At 45.1% G+C, this 19,080-nt stretch overlaps 1 protein-coding gene across 5 annotated transcripts in view; it reads right to left on the bottom strand.

Moving 5' to 3' along the window:
* Positions 1-19,080, bottom strand: part of LOC133383234 (uncharacterized) — a 119,556-nt gene that overhangs the window by 49,984 nt on the left and 50,492 nt on the right. For all 5 annotated transcript variants that reach the window (XM_061623545.1, XM_061623548.1, XM_061623549.1 and 2 more), the window contains exons 21-25: positions 18,623-18,781; positions 16,270-16,360; positions 8,516-8,656; positions 1,739-1,890; positions 832-943 (exon numbers count right to left, since the gene is read on the bottom strand). In XM_061623545.1, coding sequence (XP_061479529.1) covers positions 832-943; positions 1,739-1,890; positions 8,516-8,656; positions 16,270-16,360; positions 18,623-18,781 — 655 coding nt within the window. The remainder of the gene's footprint in view (positions 1-831; positions 944-1,738; positions 1,891-8,515; positions 8,657-16,269; positions 16,361-18,622; positions 18,782-19,080) is intronic.

Genomic DNA, 19,080 nt, shown 5'->3' with positions numbered 1-19,080 from the left:
TGTGTGTGTGCGTGTGCGTGTGTGTGTGTATATATATAAAATCTATTGCCTCATGAAATAAAAATCAACAGTGGGCTGGATTGAAGAGGTGTCTTGTGTGAGTGGAAAGGAACTTCTGCTTATACATGGTGACACCCCCTCCCGAATTCTGATGCTTTTCTCCCCCTGAGTCCATTCGGTACTTCCAGAGAGTTCCTTGACCCTTAACAGTAGGTTTTCAGGAGGTACAAAGGACTGCAGTAGGAAAGATGAGGCAAAGAAGCCCTGTCACTTGAGCAAAATTTTCTTGCTATTCTCTGGATTTAATTCAATGTGTTGATGTTTTTAAAAAATCATTGTTTGTAGTTTAGTTAATCTAATCCCAGAAGATCTGGGACAGTATCAACAGACATAGCAATGCATTAAAATAGCCCACTTATAATTCAATATATGTATGTATGCACATGTGTACACACAGAGCTTGATCTAGGCAGTTGTGGACACAGATTAATTCTGTGCATAACGTCATAACCCAAAGGACATAACAGAAGCTTGATGGGCTGGGGCCATGGAGTGCCCAGAATAACCAAACACAGTAACAGCCATGTTGCTTTCGGTGGGTAGCAACTAAAAAATCATAATGAAATTACCTGAAGTATTTCATACATACTTCACTACTGCTCTGCTGGTAATTTAACACACATATACACAGTTTTTGTTCTCTATAACTGAGATTTCAAATCTGACTCAAAAGTTTGAAGCCAAATTGTTACAGTAAAGTTGACTAATGATTAGTCTAGAAGAACACAACAAATATAAGTTAATTCCTAAAAGATTTCCTGACACACTTACAGGATTTTGCATTCTAGTCCCCAGGATTTGTTTCTTTTGAATGAATGTATTTAGCATCATGTCCCGTGGACCCTGTTTCTCCAGCTGAATTGAGACAAAAGCTTCTGCAGGCCTGGAGAAGAAACAATAATGCTGTACTTAAGATAGAAATACAGACACTTTTTTGTGAATAGGCCAGATACATTATTGAACAAGAAATATTTACCTGGTGTCTATACTTTTTTGTAAACTGATTTGAGGTTTTCTACAATCAAGTGGTATACACATTTTATTAAAAAAAACCTTCTAAACATTTAGTACGACAGTGCCATGATTAGATTAAACAGACTGACCTCGATCAGGAAATTCATGCTTATTGCAATGAATGTATCAACCTAGCAAATAGTACTGGTCGGCTGTGGCCTCATTAATACAATATAACACTTCTTTCCTATCATGTGATCTCACACCACTACAGCATGGGAGTGTGTGTATATATTGCAAGAGTGTGGGCAGGACCAATCACACAGGTCTTAGCTTCTATAAGAAACCCTGAGATCCTTTGAGGAATGGCAGAACATAAATGAGATAAATCAATTTCTCATCCATTCTTTACCCAGCCAGAAAGAGGGAGGGCACACAATAAGCTGGAAATAAATCATGTAGTTGGCTGAGTCCATACAATTCCAATATTCATTCACAAACTGCACCACTGTGGGATCATGTCATGGAGATGTGGCTGTCATATGCTATGGGTTCATGTGAATGGGGCCTTTGAAAATGTGGGAAGAGATAGGATTGTGATGATTTCCGTGGCTCTTACTTCCTAATCAATATGCTTAGAACTGTAGCCTGAGGGTGATAATCAAATAGAAAGACACATACACACATGGAAAACACTTTGCAGTCCATTAGACTATCAAGATACCTCTTTAAACTGCAGTGTCCTGCTGCAAAACGCCCAATGGAATATAAAGCCAATGGTGCTGTGGCCAAAAACCGCTCTTCTGTTTCATTCCCAACTGTAGAACTTCTTCCACTTGCTGAGCTGCTCTGACTCCTCAGGCTCAGGCTCCCTTCCTGGAACAGAAGAGGCACATACTTCCTTTTACACATATCTATACCACCGTTTATTGCCTTCTTACATAATTGAGAATCAACTCTGCTTGGTTATTGTGGTATATATAAGTCCACTAAGTACATTCAACGGTGAGAATTAAATACAATGGCTAAAGTATCAATCGATGCAAGTACATTTGAGAAGATATATGAACATTACCGTAGCAGAAGAGTGAAGAGCAGAACAGTGAGTGGAAGACTGACCGACTGTAGGGAAATGTAACAGAATGCAGGATGAATTAAAGTGAGTGACAGGCTAAGAGTCTTGAAAATGACAGAGAAGGGGAATGAAGGCATAAGTAAATGAATTAGGATATCTGTAAAATAAGAGAGTCAGATATGCTCGGTTAGGATAGAAAAACTGTTTGCTACTCTTTACCAATTGGTAATTTGTTTTGGTGTTATTTTCTGTAATTAAGTATGTTTAATGTTCTTAAATTAATGAAAGTGTTCTGGTTGAGATGGATTCTAGGTATAACAAGTCTCACCCAACGTGTCTTGTGTTTATATGCATAGTGTAGCGTATAGAGGAAGAGTCTTACTACTCAGCATATAGGGTAGCAAGTTATTGGGAAAACTATTTTAGGGAAGTCTGGACTAAGGCCACATTCACACTCTATATCTATTCCAATATTATCCCTCTTTAAACAGTATGGTTTCCCCCAAAGAATCATGTGGGAAGGGTGTTGAGACTTGTTAGGAGAGCCCTATTCCCCTCACAGACTTGCAATTCCCAGAGTTCCCTGGGAAGAGGGGCTGATTATTAAACCACTCAGGCTGAAGGTCCATAGCATCTCTAGGTAGGGCTGGGAGGTAGAACTGGAAGTCCATGGATGCATCAGGGTTTTTGTGCTGGCTGCGGGCTTGGACTTCTAGGCAGTGAGGCTTGGGAACTCTCCTGTCCATTTTAGTGGGATAACATGGTCATGGGACAGGTCTGTGACTTCCTTCTATTTCGGAACGGTAGGGTTATGGCCCTTGTCTGTTCCTTTGTTCTCTAGTGCCCAGATTTTAATGTTTTCTTTTGGGGCATGGTAAGGTAGAGTATTGACACTGTTTTATTGAGGTGCTGTCATGGACTCAGGTGGAGTGGTTCAGCTGTGCTGTGCAACCGCACATTGGGAGATTGGGGAGCGGAGTCAAAGATGGCCATAAGCCGGTCTGTCGCCCCAGCATGCTCAACAGCTATCAGAATGCAGGAGGGGGTTTCCCCAGGACTTCTGGGCCAGCAAGGGCTATGCACCAGAGTGGCCTATTCAGTGAGTCACCTGCTGGGATTGCCTAGTGAATGGCTGGAGACTGGGCCTCTCAGTCCAAGCACTTCGAGGAAAAGGCTGATGATTTTCCCACTTATTCCAGGGACTTCAGAGTCCGCCGTATGTTAGCTGGGTGGGCTAGAGAACACCCTGCCACCCTCGATCCCCGTTGCCCTTTCTCATGGGACATTTTATTATGGTGGGCCAGTGAAAAACAGTATGCTCCTTAAGCTATGAAGCCAGACTATTCCAGGCGGCAGCCCTTATGCTGGTTTTTGGAGCTTTTAGGATAGGTGAGGTGGTGGCCAGATCCAAGGGAGATTTGTCTCGATGGGCCCTCCAGCAATCAGATGTCTCCATGGAAGGGAGTTGTTCCTGTATAACATTGATGGACCGGCAATGTTGCTGGACAGGGATGCAGCAGCTGCGCACCCTATCCTGGGCTTACAGTTAGGCCTCAGTCAATGGGCTGCAGTGTGGTGGCTTGGCTGGCGAGGAATACTTTGGGACGGGCTCCTACCCACTTTGTTCCAGCTTGGTTCAGTGCGGACATCTCCGCATGTGGTGGTCATTCCCCGAGTTGGGAATGACCTCAGTATTTGAGTCAAGGCCCTCAGGTGGCGGGCATGTGCAGACATGCAGTTCGGGACGCAACGATGGCCTCGGTTACCTAAGGGCATGGCCCTCAGTTGCAGGCATGTGCGGACATGCAGTTGGCGAGGCAACGGAAGGGCATGGCCCTCAGTTTGGCAGGCATGTGCGGACATGCAGTTGGCGAGGCAACGGAAGGCCATAGGCCTCAGTTTGGCAGGCATGTGCGGACATGCAGTTGGCGAGGCAACAGAAGCCCATGGCCTCAGTTTGGCAGGCATGTGCAGACATGCAGTTCAGGAGGCAACAATGGTCTTGATTACTTAAGGGCATGGCCCTCAGTTGCAATGAAATGGCATGGCCCTCAGTTTGGCAGGCATGCATGGCATGCAGTTAATAAGGCGACGTCGGCCTTGGGTATGTCTGCTTTGGTCAGACATACTCCCACGTGTTGGCACACAGCTGGGGCTTAGCCAGTGGGCCACAGTACAGTGGTTGGGCCGCCAAGGGATGCGCTGGGACGGGCTCCTTCCTACGCTTTCCCAGTCGGCAGTGGTTCGTCATGTGCCACAGTTTTTGGTTATTCACCTGGGCGGTAATGACCTGGGTATGCTGAAAGACAGGGCTCTTATCGAGCAGGCGTGTGCTGACTTCCAGGCCATCGAAGGATGCTGGCCGGGAGTGCACTTGGTGTGGTCTGATGTTTTACCCCGTAGGCATTGGAATTGCGTGGGTGACCCTAGGGGCATAAATAGGACCCGCAAGAAAGTCAATAGGCAACTCAGGCTGGCTCTTTTGGGCTCTGGTGGGTCGGTTATTCACCATCCAGAGATAAGACGCAGTAGGATAGAGCTATATAGGTCAGATGGAGTCCATATGACAGATATGGGTAATGACATCCTTCTAGGGGACCTGCAGAGGGGTCTGTGTGAGTTGTTGTTTGGAGGTGGCGCAAGTGGGGACTAAACAGATGTTTGTCCCCTCTTTGGTGGCAAGGAAGTGTGGGAAAGTGTAAAGGTGAAGGGCAGCTAGGTGACACCTTTAGGCATCTTTGGAGGTGATTGGCGGTTCCGGAGGCCTGCAGCTCCGGGTTATACGGCCTGAGGGCAGGATACAGGTCGCCTTTGGGGCCAACATGTCTCATCCACTCGGAGTTTCAGGGCACCAGGGGCAGGCGGTGACGCAGGTTGGCCTTCCTACACACCCTATGGGTGTGGTCAGGGCAAGGGGTTGGCAGATTGGCAGCCCCTTGCCTGGCAGGGGTTGCATCGCCCCAATAGCTGCAAGCAGGCTTTGCCTGACTCACCAGGAGAATCCCACACTTATGTTCCCCTCTGTAGGTTCGTTATGCAATGTGAATTTGGTTAATAAAGTGGCCCGTTATTTAACCCAAATATATATTGTGTCTGTGTCTTATTTCACCCCTGGGCCGCAATAGGGGTCTCTCTATTTAACAACTCTCAGTGACCTTCACAAACTACACTTCCTAGGAGTCTTTGGGGGAAGCCATGACTGTTTAAAGTGGAATAATAGTGGAATAAATGCATGGTGTGAATGTGGCCACAGTGGAACAACCGAACTATTGACCTAGTGATCTCCAGGGGCCAAGGCCTTGTAGGCCCTGGAATGTCAACTATATTTCCCACTTTTAAAGCAAACACCATTTTCATGCCAATTTTTGATGTTACAAAGTCACTACTATGTAATTTTATTACATCAGATTAATGCACTCTATATTGTGTAAATAAACCTCAATGTGACAGATATAAACTGTGTCCATTGGAATGTGGTGACACCTATTGATTACACAACCCAATTAAGCAGTAGGATAACTCCAGCTCTGGTATGTATTATATGAACTCTAAGAAGCACAGAGGCATCAGAACAAGATGATAAAAAACACTGGCTTTTCCCAGAATCCCTCATGAGTTTTTTCCCTATTATATTTTGAGGCATTGTGGAAAATGTAAATGGCAGCTAGACCCAGCTGCCGAGGACACTTAGGACAGTGAAGCAGGTATCAGTGGTGGGCCCTGTTGGGACACTGGGGCCCATATAGGTGCCCAAGGATGCCAGGTACTGATGCTGACCTAAAGGCATGCCTATGTGTGTGAAAGGACTCTGTGTTTGGAAGGACTCTGTGTGCTGCTGCAGCTGTGGCCACTTACTCTACAACTCTGCCATCCTGTTTTTTCTCTGCTCCAGGTATATGAAGGAGAGGGGCTGCCTGAAGCAGCGCATTGGCACGTGCCTCGGTGTCGCGCAAAGTGCGACATTTAGAGTCGCACTTAATGTCGTCTTGGGGTTGCCTTGGAGAAGTAGACCATGGAAGATTCTTTGTTCTTACTGTTTTGTTTTGTTTTTGTTTTCTGATAACTGTTAAGATATGATGTGGGAATTACCCTATTTTATATCTAGTTACTGTATTGTATACGTTGTACATTGTACATTTTCTGATAGTTGTTGCTGCTTTTTTAATGATGTTACTTGATTTTGAATCGTATTGCTTATACTGATGTACTTGTAAGCCGCCTTGAGGGCCTTCTGGCCAAAAGGCGGGGTACAAATAAATCTATAATAATAATAATAATAATAATAATAGTAATAATAATAATAATAATAATTTCCTAATCTTGTGGTTTGGTTTCTTCTGAATGGAAAATTATATGGGTACCAAACCAAACAATAGATAGCCAGAAGGCAATTTGTATTTGGGAAGCTCCTCAAATTGGCCATTGTTACTGAGTAATGGAAAAACAAGCACTGAGCACACTGGCCTTTGAAAGAGGAAACATCATTAACTGAGGGGAGAAGAGGAAATGAGAGTTTAACCTACGTATAATTTCTAATCTTTCTCTGATGACACAGACAAAACAACTATAAAAAACAATTTAATTAATTGCTAAATAAAGAGTTCACAGAAAATTACTCAGGAGGAATTTTATGATTTCCTGAGAATTGTTATCCAAAGCATATTTTAAGTTGTGTGTAACACTCTTTTATTATTTATCTTCTTTTATATTATGTATGTGGGCTGGCTTTAGAAGGGCTTATCCACATAGGAGCATTACTCCGTATTAAAAATACTGTTTTTACCTCCATTTTCTATTTGCATCGTCCACAGTAAGGGCTCAATGACAGCTGCAAACATGATGTTTTCTATTCACACTGAAGGGAATGATCAATCACGCGGTTTCCTAATCCCCACATCCTCTAATTTAACATTTCCACTCCTGGTTACTTGGCAACCGAGCATGCTCAGTTTGTTCTACCAGTTAGTTTTAATTTAAAAAAACAACAACCCAGAAGTGCAATTATTTGTATTTTCACTGGTACAATATAGTTGAAATACAAGTCTTTGTTTGAGCAGAGTTATGCTTTTGCGCATAAGTTGGGGGGGAAAGAAAATAAAGGTACTGTCTGCAGCAGCATAAAAATGCTAGCAGGATGGGGAGACCAGATGGAAGTTGCTTCTCAGCGCTCAGGAAACAAAATGAATGAAGGGTGGAGGAGGGAGTGGGTGTGGAGAGGGGAATGATTGACACACCAACCTAAAAGTGTTGGAGCACAATGTCAGCTAGCACTAGAGATATGGAGTGAAGACTTTTTTCCTTCCCTTTTCGTATTATCAGAGGATTGGGTTAGTATGGATTTACAGGGGGGAAACTGTGTGGTAGCTTCTGTTTGCCAGTGACATTATGTGAACCATGCAAATTAAAAGGACATACGAGAAGCACCAAACACACTAAACCACCATGTAGATGAGCCCAAAGTGTTCAAATAAATAAACTGGCACGAGTAGATCAGGAATGAAGAATTGGACTTGCAGACACTGGCTTATTGATCAAATATGTTTTAAAGTCTTTTGTTTTTAAGATGTTTTGAAGTGTTTTTTAGTGTTTTTGTTTGTCGTCCTGGGCTCCTTCCTGGAAGAAGGGTGGGATATAAATTTAATAAATAGATAAAATATTATCCAACAGCAGCTCTGTATTTAGAGTCTGGATAGCATCATTTTTGTACAAAAGTACCTCAGAACATTTCCAGACATTTTCTCCGTAGCCATGCAAGAAGAATAACTAATGCACTAGGTTTATTGGCAGATTCTTAATCTTTTACTGGTAGGAAATAGAAAGTTACACATAAACTCCCTCCAATTTTTTTTTTAAATAATCACAAGCAGTTGATAGAGGATGTTTACACAGTCCTGTTTCCTCTGCATCCAAGGTGCTCCCACTTCTGGTTTGGGAAGCAATGTATACTCATTAGACACAATACATATCTATTCTGCCATTTCTTATGAAATCCTGCATTTTGATGAGTTTTTCCCCAAACCAGCTTCCATCCAAATTCAAAAAAAGAACAAACTAGCTGTGTTTTAAGCCAGTAATGTGTTCACAGCCAGTCTCTCATAAGAGGAAGAGATGGGCAGATTTGAGGTGGGTGTAACCCTTTCCCTAGACCCCGATGGCTGTTTTTCTTCACAAAAACACTCATCTCAAGTTACTTCTTCTCCCTCAGGGGAAGAGACATTGGAACCTGGATATATGCAAGAAGGGGTAAAGTAGCATGAGGGGGTGATTCTGAGGCGGGAAAGGCCACTAGGGAAAGGATTACAGACACCCTCCTTCTCTGCTTCCAACTGCAGCCTCCACAACTTTGGTTCATTAAAAAATAAGGAAAAGTTACACAATTCCATGCAGTGTATAGTTTTGCCATTTGAGAAAGGGAAAAATGCTAACCTTCATATCCACCGTTCGTGAGGGCTGCATCATGGGAGAAAATGCAGCCTGTTGAACAGCAACAAGGAGTGTGTTTTTATGAGTGACTTGGCAGGCAAGAGCAATCTGCAAGTTTTCTATTCCATACTGCTTCAGTAAGAGCTGAAGAATGGAAAGAGAGAGAAAAAACATTAGCAATCATATAACCATAAGGTGAAGTTGCACAATTCTCTCCTGATGTAGCTGTTCATATCTTTAGATTCATTGACAGGAGTATTTTCACTTGCATTCAGATACAGGATTTTATTCTGCATAGATTTAATTATTTATTAGATTTATGTCCTGCCCTTTCTCCCAGTAGGAGCCAGGTAGGAGCCTAGATCTAGAACAATAATTAAGTGCAACACAAACTAGTAATGCTGGATGCCACATGGAGATGGAAATGAAATAAAGCAGCAATGTTCATCAGAACATTGGGTGAAAATTGTGAAGAGGCAATTTCACTTTTGAAATGTCTATTTCAATAAATATTTGATTCTTATTTCATCCCCATACCAGTGCAAATCAGGCGCATTGCCCAAATAAATAATGGGAAGGAAGGCCCAGGAAAACACAAAGGAACAAGGAAATATATTGTGTAGATATTTTATTTTATTTTTATTTGTTGATTGCCTATAATTAGGCATTTCACCTTAGAAATGGTGCATCTGCAATGCAATTTCCTTTCTGTGGAAGTAACCACAGGAGATTTTCATTCTAATTTAGGTTGAAAATTATAATGAAATTATTTAATAGGAATTTTCTAATTGGAAACCAGATTTATTCTGTGAAATAGCTGGTTTATTTTAGCTGAATTATATTTTTTAAAATTTATACTGCATTATCCTGTCCATCTTCAAAAAGTTCATTTTTCAATGGGCTCAGAAAGACCAAATAGTTCTATAGCATGGCTTTCTTGATCACTTGTGTAATTTTGAACTGGATTGTACCATTGGTCTCACCTGAAAGGTGATTTTCATAGGAAGGGGCCATCACTGCGGGATAGTTCCACCTATCGTGCGAAGGCAAGAATGTTTTTGAAGTCAAGACTAGGGGCGTCATGCCCCTCCCACTCTCCAGTTCATTCGTAGCGAGTCTAAAAGAGATATCTAAAAATACAAGAACAAGGCCAACAGGCCCGCCAGGAAAATAACATAATAGTCACATGCATAACAACATGACTCTAACCTAACTTCATAACATAACAGAACTAAAGGTCTTGACTTCACTCTTACATTTAAATATAATATGGAAACAATAACATGTAACCCATAGATAAAATCACTAGTCATCCTCCAACTGGGAGGGTCGTGATGGCCCCTTCCTATGAAAATCACCTTTCAGGTGAGACCAATGGTACATTTTCCATAGGAAGTGGGCCATCACTGTGGGATGTACCAAAGCAACCCATATAGGGAGGGACCACCCACATGTTAATCCTCATTAAGAACCTGTTGCAACACTCGTCTGCCAAAAGAAGCATCAGCAGAGGCATAACGATCAATTTTATAATGTCTTATAAACGAGTGTGGGGAAGACCAGACTGCGGCCCTACAAATATCGGCAACAGGAGCATTAGTAGCAAAAGCAGCCGAAGTGGCAGCTGACCTAGTAGAATGAGCTGTTATACTAGCAGGAACTGGCAGCTTCAGGGACTCATATGCTAAGGTAATGCATGCCCTTAACCAACGGGATAAGGTAGGATTGGATACTTTATGCCCCATAGACCCTGGATGAAAGGATACAAACAGAGACTCCGTTCGTCGAATCTCTTGGGTCCTAGACAGGTAGGTCTTGAGAGCCCTCCGGACATCCAACGAATGCCAAGCCTTCTCGAGAGGATGGGTAGGATTCGGGCAAAAGGAAGGTAAAACAATGTCCTGGTTGCAATGAAAAACTGAATCGACCTTGGGACGAAAAGAAGGGTCAGTCTTCAGCACAACAGAGTCCTTATGGAAGACGCAGAGGTGTCTAGCAGAAGACAATGCGCCCAACTCCGAAACGCGTCTGGCAGATGTGATTGCAATCAGAAACAGGACCTTGAAGGACAGTATGCATAGGGGCACAGTCCTGATGGGTTCAAACGGAGGGCGTTGCAAAGCCTGCAGGACTTTCGGCAAACTCCATGAGGGGAACCGATGGACAACAGCCGGAGAGCGTAGGGCGACTCCCCTCAAAAAACGTTTAATGAACGGATGTGAGGAAATATGATCTCCAGGAGAGGACACTGAGAGAATGGATGACAGAGTAGACGCATGTCTACGTAGAGTGTTGGGTCGAAGTCCCATCATAAAGCCACTATGGAGAAATTGGAGTACCTGGTGCACATTGGCCTGGGATGGATCGTGGTGGTGGGACTGCCACCACTTGGAGAAAGCCACCCAGGTATGTTGATAAATTCGAGTGGTAGAAGGTCTTCTCGAGGCCAAAATAATATCAATCACAGCGTCAGACAGTCCAGCTGACCTCAAGTATCTCCGTTCAAACGCCACGCTGTTAGATTGAGCCAAGTAGGGTCCTGGTGCAGTACTGGACCCTGGGATAGGAGGTCTGGCGTGACTGGAAGTGTCCAAGAATCCATCATTGACATTGCCAGAAGATCTGAGAACCACGGTCGGCGTGGCCAAAATGGTGCTACCAGAACCAGCTGTGCCCTTTCGATTCGCGCCTTCCTCAAGGTTTTGGCTAACAATGGTATGGGGGGAAAGGCGTACAATAGACCGTCTGGCCACGGTGTTGTCAGAGCATCCACTGCTTCTGCTGTTGAGTCCAGGTATCGGGCAAAGTACCTTGGAAGCTGGCAATTGTGACTGGAAGCAAACAGGTCGACTGAGAGGGCGCCGAATCGACACTGGAGACGATGGAAAATGGCTGGATGAAGTTTCCATTCTCCCGGGAAGACCTGTTGTCTGCTGAGCCAGTCTGCTGTCACATTTAAAATCCCTCTGAGGTGCTCTGCTTTCAGGGATTGTAGATGTTGTTCTGCCCAGACAAAGATGAGGGAGGCTAAGTCCTGCAGAGGACGAGACCTGGTGCCCCCCTGTCTGTTCAAATGTGATTTTACACACGTGTTGTCTGTTCGAATGAGCACATGATGCAAAGGGAACAGAGACTGAAAATGACATAGAGCCAAGTGGACAGCCTTTAGTTCCAGCCAGTTGATGCTTCGAGATCACTCTGCATTGGGCCAAACCCCCTGAATGTACTGGGAGTTGCAGTGGGCTCCCCAACCTATGAGGCTGGCGTCTGTGGTCACGACGGTTCTGCGGGGTTCTCTGAACGACGTGCCCTTGGAGAGGTGTTGAACCTTGGTCCACCAGCGGAAGGAGAGGCGCAGAGCGGGGCTCAAACGAACTTTGCGATGGTTGGAGCTGGCAATGTCCTTTTGAAAAGGCAACAGAGTCCACTGAAGGGGCCGAGTGTGAGCTCGAGCCCATGGCACAATGTGGATTGTAGAGATGAACATTCCGAGCGTTCTGGAAAGAAGCATGACGTCTGCAGATGTTTGTTGCATCAGGGACCTTGCGATGCTTGTGATGGCAGTGATGCGATCTGGAGACAGGAAGACCATTGCCTGCAGGGTGTCCAACATTGCCCCAAGATGTAGTAGGCGTTGGGTTGGTTGGAGATGGCTTTTGTCGAAGTTGACAAGCCAGCCGTAGGTCTGCAAAACATTGAGGGTGATCATTAAATGATGATGAGCCAGCTCTTCAGATTTGGCCCGTATGAGCAGATCATCCAAATATGGGTAGATATGAACCCCTTGGGTCCGAAGGTAAGCCACTAGGATGAGTAGCACCTTGGAAAATACTCTTGGAGCAGAGGAGAGACCAAATGGCATCGCTCTGTATTGAAAATGTTGGTGGCCAAAGGTAAACCGAAGAAACTTTCTGTGGGCTATGCAAATGGGTACATGGAGATACGCTTCCTTAAGGTCGATAGAAGCCAGGAAGTCTCCTTCATGCAGACTCTCGGTAATGGAATGGAGAGATTCCATTTTGAACCTGCGGTATGTTACGAAACGGTTGACAAACTTGAGATCCAATACCGCCCTCCAAGATAAATCTCGTTTTGGGACAGCAAATAGGAGGGAGTACACCCCTTCCGATCTCTCAGTTGTGGGAACTGGCTCTATTGCCGCTATGTGCAAGAGGTGATGTATAGCTGTCTGCATGATGTTGTGCCTGGCTGGTGCCCTTGGGCAAGGAGACGGGTGGAATCTGTCTGATGGGGTTGCCCAGAACTCTATGGTATAGCCATAAGTGAAGAGGTCCCTGATCCAGGGGACCGTAGTAAGGCGCAGCCATCGATCTCCAAAATTAAATAATCTGCCACCTATGGGGATGGCGTTAATACTACTTGTGTAGGCGAGGACCTCCCCTATATGAGGACGATGAGTTGCCCCTGCGCCCTTGGTACTGACCTCTGCCCTGGGGGCGTCGGTTCCAGGAGCCCCTGAATGCGTTGGAATCATAGGGTCTGAAATCGCGGCCTCGTCCTCCTGGTCGCGTTCCTCGAAAGGGCTGGTTAGAACGAAAGGAGGGAAATCGCCTGAAGGGCCTGTGGTCGATGTTCTTGACTGTGGCTAGAACCGGTTTGTGGGCGTCTTTTGGGTCAACCAGAACTGCCTTTAGAGCTTCCTCACCGAAGAGAAGAGATCCGGAGTAAGGAGCCTTGGACAGGTTCAATCTGGCCGCTGAATCAGCTTGCCAGTGACGAAGCCAGAGGGTGCGACGAGCGACTATTTGAGTCGTCATGGCTCGTGCCCCTAATTGGGTGGCATCCAAAGTGGCGTCGGCCACAAAGGCTGCTGTCTTACGTAGTTTCAATAGTGCTCTTTTGAAGGCGACAGGATCAGGGTTATCATCCTCTAGAAGGTCATCCAGCCACATCATAGATGCTCTGGAGAAAATGGAGGCTGAAGCGGAGGCACGCATGGATAGGGCAGTGGCCTCGTGGTTCTTGCGGAGGGCGAAGTCTATTCGACGTTCAGTAGTATCTTTTAGGTGGGATTCCCCTTCCCTGGGCAAGATAGATCACGAAACGAGGCGAGCGATCGGTTCGTCTATGCCAGGGACATCTAACTTGGTGGCGAAGTCTGGGGCTAGGGTGTAAAGTCTGTCAGCCGTGTTCTTGAAGCGTCAAGCTTTGAGTGGGTGGGCCCATTCTTCGGAAGCTAATTTGGCAATTGGGTCCGGCACCGGGATGTAGTGTTCAGTAGGTGCAGGGGATTTGAGGACCTTGGCCCCTTTGAGAGTTGGGGCGGACGAAGTTGAAGGCGCAGTCTGGAGACCAAGGGTATGAAGTACCCTACGTGCGAGCGGTTGGTAATCTGAGGTATTGAACAAGCGATACGATGTATCCTCCTCATGATCTGAATAGTCGCTCCAGTCGTCTCCTTCAACATGGTCAGTGAAAGTTAACTCCTCCGCATACGAGGCTTCGTCCGTACATCTGCCTCTGGCTACATCGAAAGGATCTGGTGAGCAGGAAGGATGAGCAGCATGGAACGCACGTTGGTCCATGTTGAGTGGGGGTATGGCAGGAACCTGTGGTAGTGACTGCATTCGTGTGAAATAAGCCAGCATGGCTTGGAGTTGAGAGAGGAAATCAGGGGACAGCTGCAGACCAGATGTGTGAGATGTATGTGCCTGGTGAGCTATTGGAACAGATGTCTGAGGCGGTAAGCCAGAGGTAGGTTCGTTAGGCGAACCGTGAGGGGGAAAGCCAACAAACTCTTCCTCGTCAGATGCAGTAGCAGGAGAATGGAAAATATCACTTATGTGTGTCTGTGCTGTGGTGGTTGTTGGCACAGAGACATAACGAGGGCGCTTTGGTTTACTATGGCTGGAAAGATGTTTTGTCTTAGCCAGTGCTTTGGCATGTCTGGTCTTAGACGTGTTAGTATGTTGTGGCTTGGCTGATTGTGGCATGTCTGGCTGATCTGGCACCATGTGTGTTGATGGTGACATGCCTGGCTGTTCTGCCATCTTATATGAACCTGGGTGCAGTACACTGCCACGGAGGGGGCAGGATGTAAAGACCCGAACTGGCACAGCGTACTACCACGGAGGGGGTAGGATACACTGGCAGATGGCGAATGCACTGCCACGGAGGGGGCAGAATGCACAGAGGTATCAGCGTTAATATAATATAGGCTGTTTAGAGTAGGCACACTCAGATTAGTGCTGTAGGCTGGGTTTTTTGGCTTGTTCACGGCCCCATAGGGGGTAGGATACGTAATGTAAATCAGATTTAATACAAATCAGCCACTGATATTAAAGCTCCAGCCTTGATAATGTAATCCAGCCACTAGGATTAAAGTTCCAGCCTTGATAATGTAATCCAGCCACTAGGATTAAAACTCCAGCCTTGATAATGTAATCCAGCCACTAGGATTAAAGCTCCAGCCTTAATAATACAATCCAGCCCACTAGGATTGGAGCTCCAGCCTTGATAATACAATTCAGCCACTATGATTACAGCCACAGTAATGTGTGTAAATCAGTCGTGTGTAAATTAGTCAGCAGCACATATACACACACGTACGGATAGATAGTCTGCAGGGGAGGTATCCGATAATAAGGGGAACAAAAAGGGCGGGAAATTCGAATTCTGAAAGAAAAGAGAAAAAAAAGAAAAAAAAATGGCGCCCGGAAAAAAGGAGCGGGAAAAAAAAATGACAGAGAGGGAAGAAGCAATGGCGGCCGTCGGAGGCGAACTGGGGGAAGGGCTGCCCAGCACGATCTCGCCAAAAACCGCAGTAGCGGCTCCAAAAAATCCCTGGAGAAAACAGGTAGGGGAAAACGGCTGCCAAAACCCGCAGTAGCGGCTCCAAAAAAATCCCTGGAGAAAACAGGTAGGGGAAAACGGCCGCCACCGCAGAGAGAGCCGCGGTCGCGGTCTGAAAAGCCCTCAGTGGGATTTAAGCCACGTTGCAAGGGCGATCTGAGGCAGAGGGTTAACGGCGGGAGCCGCAGCTGCGAGCTCCCGCTGAGATCGGATAAGCCGCAGCCGCGGCAACCGATCAGGGGGGGGAGGTTAACAGCGATCAGAAGCGATCAAAAGGGGAGAACCGCAGCCGCGGTCCTTGAGGAAGCCCCCTGGCTAAAGAGACAACTGAGCGGGGGTGGGGTGGGGGCTAGAAACTACCAAAACGAAGAGAGCCGCAGCCGCGGTCTCAGAGGGAGCCCCCAATCAAGTCAATAAAATGGATTGAATAGCTCTGAGGGAAGGGTGAGGAAGCCGCAGCCGCGGTCCCTGAGGGAACCCTCAGAGGCTAAACACACACAGAAAAAGAGAAAAGATTTAAAGACAAATACGAGACTTAGCTAAATGCTATGTGAAATTCCAATCTTGTTCGTACGAAGGCAAGAATGAACTGGAGAGTGGGAGGGGCATGACGCCCCTAGTCTTGACTTCAAAAACATTCTTGCCTTCGCACGATAGGTGGAACTATCCCGCAGTGATGGCCCCTTCCTATGGAAAATCATTGTTTTCATGCATTCTTCAGAGCATAATTGTTACACAGTTTAGATTTTTTTCTCCCTTCTGTCAACCTGATTTACAGTGGTCGACTGAGACTGTCAGGTTATATTTTTTTAGAAAGAGAACTCAGAACACTGCTGGTTCAACAAAAAACATAAATGTATGGGAAGGGTAGGGAGTAAAACATATCCATTGTGATTATATAGTGTGGAACTTGAGAATGATTGGAAGAAAAATAATTCAGTCACCTGAAGAATGCTCTCTCTTGTACAAAAGCTAAATTTTCCAATTTGATTGTCAATATCTTGGATGTTCAACATTAAGCTGGATGGAATATATCTGCAAGAGATAAATATTTCTAAATTACTCAAACTAAAATGCAAGTATTCCTGAACCTAGAAACTTAAATGAAAAGGGAAAATGCTGTGCTTTATTCTTTTTCACACTCATCACTTCCCACCCCCACGAATGTCAGCCTTCATTCTTTACAAAAATGGCTTGGATCCTAACTAGCTCTCTGCAAACAGAAAAGTTCCTTCCATTTACGAAAGAACAGGGATCCAGAAGAGGCTCTTGCTGGAGTACAGGATGGGACAGCATTTTTTGCCAATCATCCTTTCATTCTACAGTTCCTGTTCTGCTTCTCCACAGGTCCCCCAACCCTTCTGGAGCAGACTTTCAAGTGGCAAAATGCTGCAGGCGGAAGATAGGTCAGTAAAAGTCACCTTCCCTCGTCCACTGGTAGGAGTGCCCTGTGAATAGAACTCTGCTTATGGGATGCTCCTGCTAGCAGAAGCTTATTTAGGATCTAAACTCATGTCTCTAATGATAGCACCACAATACAGGCAAGATTAGACCCTTTTCCAAATGTTGATCCTTTTATAAGCAGTATTTAAAAAGTGCAGAAGTGTGGGCTGCCTTACAAAAGAAACATTTGGGCATTGATTTAAAATTATATTTTTTGCATGCTATTGCAGATTTCTGAAGTGCTCTAGCAGTAAGTCACGAGTTCTGCTAAAGTTTGTGATTGAATAAAGAGAGACAGGATCATTCCAATTTCATATGGTATATGGGTTATTACAACTAACTGCAAAATCCATTTCTTTGGTTAAACTAAGATTCTACCCTTGTTTGGTGTCCAAAGGGTATCATCGCAATTTTGCAAATTGAGAGGGGTGATTTACATCCAGTCTGCCCCAGTTTACATCCACATGCTCAGGAAGGTGGAAGTCCATGTGGTTCATCCACTTGATTTTGTTTCCTTTTTGTTGCGACCACCACCAAAATTGACAAGGTCTTGGGGGAAGGGATAAAAATTGCTGAGGGTATGTGTGCCACCCCTGTCATAAAGAGTAAGTGTACAACTATGCCTAGGTCTTGTACTAGCTGATAGACTGTATGTGGACTGAACTTCCAGTTTTTCGCCATTGTACAAAGCAAGGAAGCAGGAAGCCCAGGCTGCACTTTATTGGCATAGCACTGCAGCATCTGCACTGCGGCATCCAGCAACTGCAGACACAAATTAATGACAACAGTGAGCTCATGCTTGTTGCCAGAAGCCACACCTCATCTTCACACCTCATCACACCATCTGTGTCCTTTCTTGCTTGCCATTCAGCAGTGGTGGTGTGATACCCCTACAGTCAGAACTGTAAAGAATTTCCGCTTTTCCCTACATGGATCTAGAAATCAAGGGTCTTGTCATGCAGGCTTTTTTTCCTGCTCCTAACATGAGTAGCCAAGAAGGGAAGGCTTTCATCACTGGATTCTGGCAAGGACAGGTGGAAAGTGCCTGGTTGCCATGCCATGACCTGATGTGTTGGGAATACACATAGCATGGCCCCAGGGCAGAGAGAGAGAGAGAGAGAGAGAGAGAGAGAGAGCGTTGCAACAGTGTATATGTATACATATAGAGCATTCACATCCTATTGTCCAAGCAAAACTATCTAAGGCAGGATGGCAGCTACAGCCTCTTTCATACTCCAACTAAACTGGAATGAACAATCAACGATTTGTGTTAATAAATACTGGTTCTTCGGGAAACCTAAAATAGATTAGCTGCATTGAATCTGGCAGAGAAAACTTAATTCCATTCTTTATATGCACTTCCCCTAATTGCCTCCCTTTGTGAAATTATACTAGCTTTCTGTTTAGCGTAGTGGTTAGAGTGTTGGACTATGACCTGGGAGACCAGGGTTCAAATCCCCACACAGCCATGAAGCTCACTGGGTGACCTTGGGCCAGTCACTGCCTCTCAGCCTCAGAAGAAGGCAATGATAAACCACCTCTGAATACCACTTACCATGAAAATCCTATTCATAGGGTTGCCATAAGTCAGAGTCGACTTGAAGGCAGTCCATTTCCATTTCATTTTCTGTTTTAAAACTATTATTTTTGAAAAGGGGAAACTAAAATAAGAAAAGCTCCAGTCACACTTAGGAATGCTTAGGAATAAGATCAACTTGAGATAGTTCACCAAAGAGTAGCTGTTCTATTTCCCCATATTTTGGGTTGTGACATGCTACATTTGGTGTTGATCAAGACAGGAAAAAACAGGCTAAAATACCTACAAACTACCATACTCACAAAGCCCTGGCTTACCTATCCACACTACTGTCATGATGTTCAAGAAGAGAAGTAATGAATATTGGTGAGGGCTGGTCTGCTTTCTCTTTGTGAGTTGCGAATTCAAAGTACACAGGCCTTAGGTACAAATGGAACTCCTCAAAACCCATTTCCCCAGCAAATTCTTTGTAGAGTCTAAAAGGAAAAGAATACATACACCTAACTTTGCAGTGGTTCTTTAGCCACTGTCAGTGAAAAACAAAACAAAACGCTGCAACTCTTGCTTTGTTAGACACAAAAATTTTGTTTACCAACAACTCTACAGTACGGATGACAGGAGTTTAAAAGTCATCCTGTATTTAAATAGATGTGGAAGACAGTAGGCATTCTGACTGCAGGTGTAATACAGTGATGGGAAACCACGGGCCTAGGGGCCAAATGCAGCACTCCAGGCCCTTCTATCTAGACCTTAGGACCCTCCCTCAGGCCTCTCC

Source organism: Rhineura floridana, chromosome 4, assembly GCF_030035675.1.
Source record: "Rhineura floridana isolate rRhiFlo1 chromosome 4, rRhiFlo1.hap2, whole genome shotgun sequence".
NCBI lineage: Eukaryota > Metazoa > Chordata > Lepidosauria > Squamata > Rhineuridae > Rhineura > Rhineura floridana.
Note: the sequence above shows the minus strand (reverse complement) of the source record. Positions and strands in the feature narration are given on the sequence as shown.